The sequence below is a fragment of the Rhynchophorus ferrugineus genome, unplaced genomic scaffold (assembly GCF_030347505.1).
Source record: "Rhynchophorus ferrugineus isolate W39M unplaced genomic scaffold, kcgeb_rfMv2 rfM10, whole genome shotgun sequence".
Classification (NCBI taxonomy): domain Eukaryota; kingdom Metazoa; phylum Arthropoda; class Insecta; order Coleoptera; family Curculionidae; genus Rhynchophorus; species Rhynchophorus ferrugineus.
Window position 1 is genome coordinate 6,544,021 of NW_027472589.1, and position 11,170 is coordinate 6,555,190.

At 34.3% G+C, this 11,170-nt stretch overlaps 2 protein-coding genes across 7 annotated transcripts; one reads left to right on the forward strand and one right to left on the reverse strand.

Annotated features, from left to right (window-relative positions):
• The first annotated feature begins 75 nt into the window (after nucleotides 1-75).
• LOC143204324 (leukocyte receptor cluster member 1 homolog) lies at nucleotides 76-1,749 on the forward strand. The gene is made up of 3 exons (XM_076416915.1): nucleotides 76-233; nucleotides 290-389; nucleotides 449-1,749. The coding sequence occupies exons 1-3, from the start codon at nucleotides 211-213 to the stop codon at nucleotides 1,325-1,327; spliced, it is 1,002 nt and encodes a 333-aa protein (XP_076273030.1). The 5' UTR covers nucleotides 76-210; the 3' UTR covers nucleotides 1,328-1,749.
• A 475-nt stretch (nucleotides 1,750-2,224) lies between these two features.
• Ars2 (Arsenic resistance protein 2) lies at nucleotides 2,225-11,062 on the reverse strand. 6 transcript variants are annotated; one of them, XM_076416161.1, is made up of 17 exons: nucleotides 10,933-11,062; nucleotides 10,578-10,782; nucleotides 10,074-10,208; nucleotides 9,510-9,695; nucleotides 6,232-6,298; nucleotides 6,005-6,170; nucleotides 5,757-5,951; nucleotides 5,423-5,692; nucleotides 4,169-4,311; nucleotides 3,984-4,105; nucleotides 3,746-3,931; nucleotides 3,546-3,681; nucleotides 3,322-3,480; nucleotides 2,908-3,262; nucleotides 2,675-2,843; nucleotides 2,517-2,615; nucleotides 2,225-2,459 (listed from the first exon to the last, which is right to left on the reverse strand). In XM_076416161.1, the coding sequence occupies exons 2-17, from the start codon at nucleotides 10,697-10,699 to the stop codon at nucleotides 2,375-2,377; spliced, it is 2,595 nt and encodes an 864-aa protein (XP_076272276.1). In that variant the 5' UTR covers nucleotides 10,700-10,782; nucleotides 10,933-11,062; the 3' UTR covers nucleotides 2,225-2,374. The 6 variants fall into 6 exon arrangements, with proteins under 6 accessions (XP_076272276.1, XP_076272274.1, XP_076272275.1 ...); XM_076416159.1 differs by having other exon boundaries at nucleotides 9,510-9,719; XM_076416160.1 differs by having other exon boundaries at nucleotides 10,074-10,229.
• Between the last annotated feature and the right edge of the window lie 108 nt (nucleotides 11,063-11,170).

Genomic DNA, 11,170 nt, shown 5'->3' on the forward strand with positions numbered 1-11,170 from the left:
TGCAATCCGATATATCGATATTTTTCTCGTCGATATTGAGAAAAAAAAATTATATATGGTTATTATCTCTGACAATTGAACTAGTCAGCTGTCGAAATATTTTTTGTAGGTTATGTATCATTGTTACGTTTGTTGTCAATGAGTTATAGAAAATATAAAATAATACTTTACGTTTATTATATATAATTAATATTCAAGTTATTTTTAAAAATGAATATATTACCCAAAAAAAGGTATGTTTATAAAATATTGGCTTTTTCTCTATTGAATTAACTGTTATATATTGCAGATGGCACGTTCGAACTAAGGAAAACATCGCCAGAGTCCGTAAAGATGAAGCAAAAGCAGCCGAAGAAGAACGGGTTCGACAAGAACGAGCCAAATTAGCTGTAAGTATTTTCAATTATATTTTTAAAATAAATATATATCTATGCCTTTTAATTTTCAGGAAAGTGAAGCTAGAAGACAATTTTTACTTGAGAAGTCACGTAAAAAATTTGCAACAGACACATTCATTCCGTTAGATTCAAATGAATCTACATCATCATATGTATCAGTAAATACTGAACATGTTAATTTTTTTAAAGAACTAGAAGAGGGTACTGCTAATCAGAATAAAACAAATAAAGAGCATGATGAGGAAATTAAAAAGGAAAAAGAAAAATATGAGAAACAAATAGGATATCTAACATATTTAGGACAAGATACAAATGAGGCATTAGGCAAAAAGAGTTGGTATGAAGTGTTACCAGAAAGATTACAAAATAATAAAGGGGAAGTAAATCTTAAGAGTAAAACTCGTGAGGATCCCTTGAATATTATAAAAAAATATACTAACATAAGTAAATCCAATCATAATGAAGAAACTGTATCTAAATTTAAAGAGTATAAATCATTACTGTCAAATAAGAGTGTATATAAGTCATCAAAAAAGAAAAAAAGACATCAAAGAGAATCTAGCGAAGAACCAAAAAGGAGAAAGAAAGAACATGCAAGTAAAAAATCGAAAAAAAGTGAGAAGAAACACAGAAGCAGAAGTAGGACTTCATCTTCAGCCTCCAATGACACACCCCCTCGGCCAGAAGAGAATCACTCAGACAGTGATTCTGAGGATGAAAAGCTGAGGAAGGCAGAAACGCATAGAAAATTGGAACAATTAAGAGCAGAGAGACTTCAAAGAGAGAAGGAAGAAAAAAGAAAAACTGAAGCACTTTTATCTAAGATACGAGGTGACAGCACAAAAGAAAAGCCTTCAGAAACAAAAGGCCCAAAGAGGAAATATAATTCACAATTTAATCCAGAGTTAGCAAAACAAAACTATATGTGATATAATTTAGTAGTTACTATAAAATTATTTATTTTCATGAAATGCAGATTTCTAATATGCTGATACTCTGTATCTAACTATGAAATTGTCTCCAAATAATAAATAATAATATAGATCATTTTTATCCAACACAAGAGCTAAACATCCAATAAAAGAACAAACATATGATGTGGTCAAAGCATGGCTTCTACATTAAGCTTTAACGACACTACCTTTAGGTCTCTTAGTGATTTTGAAGACCAAAAGCTGGAACAGAGAAAGACACAAGAGAAACTTCACATAGGATTTTGTTATAGAAACTAGAAGGTTAAAGAATAATAATAACATTGATTATTTTTATCTGTAATCACTAATAAATCATTTTCATTAAGCTACACCCAACCATTGGGTTTTCCATGAGAAAATATATAAATTATTTCACTGGATATAAATTGTTTTATTTAGTACCTTTACCATATTGTATTAAGGCATAAGCAAATAAGTTTTATTTTACTCTAAAGCAATTTTATTTCAAGAATAAAAAACGGTTACACGTTAAATCTGCAATTAAAAGGCAATAACAATACTACACATTTGTATTTGAACAAAAATAAACGCTTAATACAAACACACTGTGATTTAACATAAATGGTTCCAAAATAGCCACAATTCTCTCATCGATTTTCCGTTGAAATAGTTGTACAGGCAATGAGATTTGCAAGCATTTTGAGAAGAACCAACTTGAAAAATAATAAATTTATTTAAATGGGTCCAATTGTGAAGAAAACTCACTGAATCCCCTCTCAAGCACAAATATAATCAAAATCGTCCCAGCGATTCAGGAATTCGGTAACACACTCATACAAAAGAAGTATGTAAAGAAAAGTAGTTAGGGGAGAGTAAAGTAAAATACGAAACTACACGATGGATCTATTATATTTATTTATAAAGTCGATTACAAATAAAAAAACAAACATACAAAAATTATTCACAAACATAGAAATGATAAACGGGCTTTTTTTGCTTGGCTTTTAGACTATTTGTTAACTAATAAGATAGAGTGGTATCTTAAATGAATTCTTCTGGTTCTCTAGGAGCATCCAAGTCTCTGTAGTGGATGATAGGTCTACCAAAGTCTGTTCCCGGTCCACTTCTGGAAGATCGCGTTGAGATAAGTTATTCAAATTATATGATCGGTTTATCGTTTTACCTAGGTCTTGGAGCGTAACCTCTCGGTCTTTGAGTAAAACCCTGATTGTAAAAAGGCTGAGGTCTGCTGAAACCACCCAATCCCCCATAACTACCATAACTGAAAACAAAAGAAAGGGCTATAACAATTATGGAAAATATATAAACGCATTCCCGTACCTTTGATGGCTGTAAGATGGCGCTTCTTCTCTCTTGGGTTGTGGCGCTTCAGCCAGCATCGGCCTTTTAGAATCCCTCAGGTAGTTATTGAAAAACTCCACCTCTTTCTTCACTTCTTCGATTTTCTCCGCGTGCTTGTTGAATATGTGCTTGCGTACGAAGTCAGGCCCTGCAAGGAAAGTGATGAGTTGATACGGCCGGCGAATTTCGGGAAAAATTACAGTCGAACTTACCCTTGAATTTCTTTCCGGATAATGGACACAACCATTTATCCTTCGACAGTTCTCTGGTATTGGCCTGAACAAACTTATCCACCTCCGTATCGACGTCTTTCAAAGCCATAGATACCAGTTTAGCCTCGTTCTTGTCTTTATCCTCTTTTGGTTTTTCCGGTAAGAAGTTGGACATCTTGGCCTCAACGGGGGCGCCGATAAATTGGGTCATATCAGTTTTAGACGTGGGTGGTGGTCCCCTAGCGTGCAATATACCGCACCTGTTCGGCATTTCGTCTTCATTCGGATATTCGCAATGGTTGTAGTAGTCGACAGAATGCACAATCCTTAGATATAATATGATTCTGTCCAAAACCTATCAATTTTCAATAAGTAGATTAAAACGAATCGACCATATTATAATTATTTACTTACCTTGATCAAATTTTCATCACGATCGACCGTAGACACAGTTTCTTGATTTTCTGACGTTGGTTCCAAGCCCAAGAGTTCCTCCTCTTCAGCGCTGGCTTCTTCAATAAGATAATCAGTGATATTGTGAAGTACGGGATTGTTTGAGACTAATCCAAATGTCTACCAAGAAAATGTATTAGGCAATAATAAAAAATTGTACCAGAGCACGAAAAAATATTGTTTACCTGTTGGGGCTTGTCTTTCTTTTCATCTTCCTCCACCCACAAGTTAGCTTTGGAATCCAAGTGCAAGGTGACCTTTGCAGCTATCCTTATATCGGATCTCACCACCTGTTTGTGTGCTACAATTCCGTTTACTGGCCTACAATAAATAAATACACGTTAAGCTCTCAGTCTCAGCGCTAAGTGATAACATCCATCCTTACCTGATCCTCCTGCTTAAATCTCTATTAACGATGGCTCCCAACTCGCATTCCCTTAATCGAATATTGTTCAAGTTCCAACAAATTTCTTTGATGTTCGCTTCTCGTTTGAAGGTAACCCACCCTCTACGTAACCATCTACGCTCTGGCTGAGGGTCGGCCAGGGCTACCCGAAGAAAACCGGAATATCTAAAAAATAAAACGTTAACAATACACCCACGAGGGCGATGGACCGCAATACCTCGAGCAAATGGCTTCTACTTCCTGTTTGGTGATGGTAGGAGCCAGGTTTCTCAAGAAAATTGAAGTAGTCTTATGCAGCGCTTTGGGTTTCTCTGGCTTATCATCAGATACAAGCTCAATCTAATTTAAGGAGTTAGATAAGTTGATTGTTAAATATACAGGCGAAAACCTATTGACCCTTACCGTCTCGACAATAACTCGTTCATTGTTCTGAGTCCTGTCTTCTTCCTCGGCCTTTTTTTCTTTTTCTTGGACCTTCTTCTCCTCTTTTTCCTCCAACTCTTCATCACTGGAACTGCTAGAGCCTGATGATGAACTGCTACTTCCTATTAGAGCGAAAACAATATTAAACAGATTCGTAATTAAATATTCTGTTTCTCTTAAAATGTAATTTCAAAAGTGGATTATTAGCAAGAAGTATCTGCGTCTCAAGTACTTGATACCCAAGTGTTTTGACAAGCTTTCAAGTAATGACGTCATTGTTCTCCATCAGCAACTGTTCTTGTCTCAAATACTGTTCATTTTTTGGTTTCAGGCCCCTGTAAGATGCCAGGTTTACCAAACAAGTATATGATGTTGATTGATCATTTTCCAAACGAAACAATCTGCTTTAACATAATCTAATTATCAATTGATAATGGTTCTTATACTGGCATATTGAATACTTCAAGATTCTGATACAGATACCAGACTATTAAAGTGTTTAAGTAAGATACTTCTAATTAGATGCATACAATTGCTGGTGATCTGAGTCTGCTGACAAGTTTAATGGAATATCAAATTTATTAAGAATTAAACTGGAAGTAGTCTAAATCACGATAGTGGACACCATATTCATTTATATTATGTTGAGACGCAGACGCAAATGTAAGTGAAACAAATATTTATCTAGGGATGATTTAATTCGTTTGAGAATATAGATGAATTAAGACGCTTGAGAAGGCATAGTAAAAACACTAACGAAATGTTTAACACGATGATTTGTCCTAAAACACGGATGAGCGGAGAAAATAACTACAGAATTTTTGTTTAGACAAAAGCCATTAAAGCAATTTAAGCCACAGTCCTAAAACTGCATCAGTTAGAAGAAAATATGACCGATGACGCTGAAGACTTACTACAAGCATCTGGGATCACAGATTGGTGGGTAAGTGGTTTGAGTTTTAATATCATTTTTAATTGTATAGGTTAATCTTTCCCCTGTTATTTGATTTCAATAGAAGAGATCACTAGGAATAGAACTATATATTTACAGAGGCGCCATTTTATTAAAACAAACATTTTTATGTTATGATAAAATGACTGAGGGCTATTTTATCACCTTTGAAAGAAATAATCACATATGACTCATTCTAAATCCTTGAAAAGCGTTCCCCTCTTAAAAGACATAAATCATTTACACATTTAATACTCAAATATAAGATAAGATGTACATACCACTACCTGAATATGAGCGCTTCCTCTTTTTGTCTTTCGCAGCTTTCTTTTCAGGCTCCTCTACCTCTTTCGGCTCCTCCTTTTCCTCATTAGCCTCCGCAGGATTGGCCTCTGTCGGTTCGTCGGGTTTGTCATCATCAACCTCGACCGACTCATCTTTCTGTTCCGGTTCTTGTTCCTCCTGGACGTCCTCCTTCTCCTCCTCATTTTGATCGTTTGGTTCATTCGATTCGCTCTCCAGTCGGTCATCCGTTTCTCCCTCCTCCTTATCTGGATACGTGGCGATTCATAGTAAACCATAACGGTCTCAATCGAAATCAACTCAACGACTTACCCGATTTATCGTCTTCATCGTTCTTGTCGCCGATCTCCTCCCCGTTCGTTTTCTTCTCATCCTGCTCCTGTTTTATTTTGATTTCTTCGGCCTCCCTCTCTTCTTTTTTCCTCGCGTCCTCGGCGGCCTTCGCCTCTCTGGCCTTCTCGGCGGCCGCTTCCTTCTCCTTCTGCTCCCTGTACTTCGCCTCCATTTCTGAAATCAACCGTTACGGTGAACAGTACCGAATGACCCGATGAATAGCATACCTTCATATTCTTTTTCCAGGAGTTCCAGGTCCTCATCGCTACCGCCCTCGAGTTTAATGACAACGGTATCCAAAAGCTTCAGGAGATTGGTCGTCTGAGAGCAATCTATAACGGTGCTATCGATCTTTCCCGCCTTCAATAAATCGTTGAATACCGATAGTCTTCTCTAGAATCAAAATGCGAATGAAATAACGGTTCCACACCCAACTAAACGATGATAAACCTACCTGCAAAGCGGCGGCTTGTTCGGCTTTCCTTTTAACGGAATCTTCTGGGTGGTATTTCATTCTGAACCTATGATAAATTCCAGGGAAAAGAGAAGAAAAATACGAGATTATTAAGAAGCGGATCGCAGGAAATAGAAAAAAACGGCCACACCACTTTGCATTCTAAAAATTCATGAATAATAAAATGACATTCATTTGAGACACATAAGTATATTTGATGCTGTTATTGTTTATTATTCAAAAATCTTTTTGGGACATCCCTTAATAGATACAAGTTTGCGCTTTTTTTTAGTTTCTCACATATACAGGGTTCCATTTTCTTGGTTTATCTTATGTATTTCCTAATTTTGCAAATGATGGGAAGACAGAAGGTATCTCAAAAGAAAAGTTACATTTAGTGGATTGATTTTTCTAAAGTCTATCGAAAAAATGTTTATAAATGTTAAAATATTAGACAATTTGGGTATGTATTTATTTCTTATGAACGGTCGACAGATTCCACTATGGCTGCCGTTTTCAGACAGATACTTTCTTTTAAATGCGTCAGGGAAGTTTTATTAGCGTTAAATTTAGATTCTTGATAGCAAGAAAAAATATCTGGGGATTAAATCAGGACCGAATGGAGGCCACTTTGTGCCATTTTTCCTGAGGATCAATTTACCGGGAAACGTATAAGAGACGTATTGGCCGTGTGTGACGTGGCTACGTCTTGCTTGACCATATCATTTGGTTGAAGAAGTCGTTTACTGCTCTGCACCAATGCCGGTGCCTATACCAGACTACGTTAGGAGAATGAAGGGGATTTTTCTATATGCAACCCGACTGAGAAAAAACTGAACTGAACTCAATTCATTGGGACATGATCGCTCCGGGGCTGCTTCAGGTTTTCCGAAATGATGAGTTAGGATCGTTACAGATGTTGATCAGAATATTGATTAACCCGTCCAATTCGTTGCTTTCTCCCAACAAGCAAAATAAATATAAACTTTGTTTGAGACGCCTCGTATATATCAGCGTAATGACGATGTTTTATAAAAGGAAAAAGTTAGAATACAACATTAACCTTTCCATACATAGTTGTATATATGCAACAAGCAATAGAGTAGGGATGTAACATCAAAGGCTTTGTGGGCCTGATATATAGACGAACAAAAATATACAGATAATTGGGAAACTACTGCTCTCAGTGTGTTTATAAAAGGTAAGTGAATAACTATCTTATTTATATAACATACAATATAAATGTTGATATGTTATTGTTTTGTTTACTTTTAATTATTTCATTTCGTGTTGTGAGAAATGTCTCGATTACCGTATAATAGCTGTTAGTTACACTGTATCGATGAACCAAGAAACAAATTTGTATCTATTAAACGACAAGCAGTCACGCATCCAGTCGCCCAGGCGCCCATGGGGGCCTTAAGTGAATGTGTGTCAAAAACCTGTCATTTGACGACTTATTTAATCATCTCACCTGCCATCTATTACCCAGTATAAAATCAAAAGCGCGCGGGAGATCGTGCATTGCGCGCACGTCTCACAAAACGAAAAACGAAAATCCACAATATTTCGAGCTCTGTTTCAATACTGTTAGACGAGTTTAAAAAACGCGAATAGAGCTATCACATATACACACACGTGCAAATCATATTTTGCATCGACGCCAGATTTGTGCGGCTCGGTGTGTACTACGATGCTGCAGAAAAAAGGTTTGGGTTACTTTATTGACCAGGTTGCTTGTTTGTTTGATTAACAAATTTACATTAAATTTTCCTAGTTACTTTTAGCGGAACGGTGTTGCTGATCCGTATACATCGTGAGCTGCCTAAATTTTAAAACACATTTGTGATGGATAATACTTTTGTCTAAGGAAATACCATAAAACATAAAACAATACCTATACAATACTTATACCCATTCTCCAAACATAGCCTGATTATACTGAACTGATGAGGAAACATCGGAATAGTCTTCAAAATATGATTATTATCTTGTTCATATAACAAAAATACTCTATCTATACATCAGATGCGTGAAATAGTAATCCACATTTTCTACATTATGTATACCTAAAGATACTGTTAGATCTCTGATTATTTAAAAGTAATAATAAAACACTGGAAGATTTTCTATGAAAAAATATTTAAAAAATTCTATTACATCGAAAAAGTAGTATCGTGACTGGCCAACTAACAAAAAGAGGCATTGCTCATACTTATATGTTTTTATTACAATATTGTAGATTCATTGAAGTTCAATATTGCTACAACACCTACTACAAACGTTTAACTAAAAAAGTTTTATTGTGCTTTTTTCAATGGTTGTTAACTTTGACAAGTTTTGTTTTATATAGTTTCCGCTCACATTAGTTCTTAAGAAAATGTTATAGAGGCAGATGAGTAGTAGTTTGGAGGAGAATAAAAAAAAAACATTATATCTTCATACTGAATATTGCCCATAATCGCAGTTTCCACTGAAGGAAAATGATGCAGAGCACAACATAGAATCAGAATTTTCAACATTGACTACCTCTAACTGACGAAATATAATCCATAAATCAAAGTGAACAAAATTATTTCAAATATGTCAAAGTTCAACCTTTTGGTTACAACAATAAAATTTACTATTAAGAACTATTTCCCCTCTAAACCAAATGATTTTTGTTTTGTTAATAAATATATTTTTTAAGAAAATTATTTTAGCTATTATAATGAGGAAGTACAAGAAAAATTTAGTAAATAGTAAAAACCCAGTGACAGAATTTTTTCTGCTATCCAGTGTAATCGTAGCTTAACATTCTCGGGCATTTGCTTGGTATAATAGTGCGTATAATAATAAAAATATAAGTATGAAGTAACTAAAGAATACAAAACAATGCCTCATATCTTTATCTATCTTTTTTATTAGTAAGCATTACATTTGTTGACCCATCTATTTTTAATTTGATTAATATCAAATTAATAATTCCAGAAGGTCAAGAAAATAGAGAAAATATTGGAAAATTAACTGGGCTATGCCAGAAAACTGGGATGTGCAAAACACGTATTGTTTTTTAAAAGTTGTTCCTTCCAATAATGCTTATTTTTGATGAATAAATGATATATTTAAATATTTTCAAAGTGAATTACTTTTCCATACAGCTAACATATATTCCTTTGTATTTATAAATTTAGGCAGTACCTCACATTTCTATATATATATATATATTATATTCTGCTGCTTCGAATCATTATTACAACAAATTATGCAGTAAATCCTCAAAAGTGTGTAACACTCACCATTCGTCATCTTTATGCGCGACAAAGAATTCGTTCAGCTGCTGTCTCTGAAACTCTAATTTGTAGTCGTTATACTTTTCGATAGCTTCACTGTCCGAAATGTTATCATCCTGAGTAGCTAAGAAGGCTTTGAAAGACATCATAGGAGGCTGTTGCCCCTCAATCTGAGGCACGCCTGGGGGCTCTCTGAAGAAAAAACTTCGTTGAAAACTAAGGGAGCAAATAAGTTAATCAGACTTTTGGTTAATATTGAACAATTGACAAAAAAAAGGAAATCTAAAGAAATAAAATCACATTAACATAACAAAATCAAACGAATTATATATTAGTATTGTTCTTTAATGCATTGTCTTAAATAATAAAATTTTAAATGTATGTTTATATCATACTATAATCATCTAATTTAATTCTTTAATAATTTATTGTTTCAAGGTAAAAGGAAACTGAAACAATAAAATATCCTTTAATAAGAAAATACTAACCAAAATAAGAAAAACCAACATGAATAACTAGCAAAACATCAAAGTAAAATTAACATTCTCTAAATAATCAATATATACACACCTGTGAGCTGCTTGATGATAAGGAGCATAGTGATTATAATATCCCTCGCCTCCATAATAATCGTGGCGTATTCTCTTCGGTGATGGTTCCATACTGGGTGAATATCCACGGTCTCTTGGCCGATATTCTCTCGGCCTGGGTCGAGACCAAGTCTCACTAAATGAGGTTTCAAGAAAAAAAGCCAACATTCAGCCAAAGTTTATAGCAACTTAAAATTCCTTCGCGTGGATAAATTATTTATTTTCAAAATAAAATATCCAGATAATTACAAGAGTACCATATACATATTAAATATAGAACACATTATTGAAAATCATTGAATATTTGTTTAAGGCTATACTAACTAAAATACTCTCTCAATAAATTAGATCTCCACATTCAACATCATGTTCTAATCATAATTAAGTTAACTTCACTAACTTACTAACAAAAACAACTTAGGAAGGAACTTGAAATTACTACAATGTCAATGAAGCCAACAGCTACGGCACATATATAACTTACCGTTCAGGCCAATCATCTCTCGGTCGGGCTACTCGTTCTGCGCCCCTATAACTCGCTTCTGCCCTTTCGCCTCGAAATTTGTCCCTTCTTTTTCTGTCATATTCATCGTCGCTATCGCCCATTTTTAGGTTAGGTAGTTAAATCGGCTTTAGAGTTCTTAAAAGTAGTTACTTATGATAAAATTGCAAATTGTAACTTGTTTTACCTAAAAAACAAATACTTAGCGTAAAATAACTCACATATAAAGAGAAAGTAGGTAAAAATCAAGTATACATCAATTGTGATATCCAGATTTGTTTCATTAAATATTAGTTTCTTTTATCAATATATTAAAACATCTTTAGAATTTACTTACATGTATAAATATATTTGATATTGACTTATATACTTTTTAAAAAAAATTACAAAATTATAAGAGCACAGGACACGTCAAAAGACGTTTCTAACAAGCTTTACAGAATATATTTTGACAGACCTGTCAGAATATTTAAAAGGTGGCAACATTAAGTAACTTTGTTTACGATTGGCAACAATGAAAGAGCTAAATCAAACATCATTTCAATTAATTTAGATATAAATGGTAGAAGTATCGA

What these genes read in the sequence shown, in the direction of transcription:
- LOC143204324 (XM_076416915.1), top strand. Translation starts at nt 211, where the DNA reads ATGAATATATTACCCAAAAAAAG. An exon ending in AATATATTACCCAAAAAAAG is followed by an intron (nt 234 to 289) that starts GTATGTTTATAA and finishes TATATATTGCAG; the next exon opens with ATGGCACGTTCGAACTAAGG. An exon ending in AAGAACGAGCCAAATTAGCT is followed by an intron (nt 390 to 448) that starts GTAAGTATTTTC and finishes TTTAATTTTCAG; the next exon opens with GAAAGTGAAGCTAGAAGACA.
- Ars2 (XM_076416157.1), bottom strand. Translation starts at nt 10,699, where the DNA reads ATGGGCGATAGCGACGATGAATATGACAGAAAAAGAAGGGACAAATTT. An exon ending in GCGCATAAAGATGACGAATG is followed by an intron (nt 6,299 to 9,509) that starts GTGAGTGTTACA and finishes AATTTATCATAG; the next exon opens with GTTCAGAATGAAATACCACC. An exon ending in AACGAGTTATTGTCGAGACG is followed by an intron (nt 4,106 to 4,168) that starts GTAAGGGTCAAT and finishes TCCTTAAATTAG; the next exon opens with ATTGAGCTTGTATCTGATGA.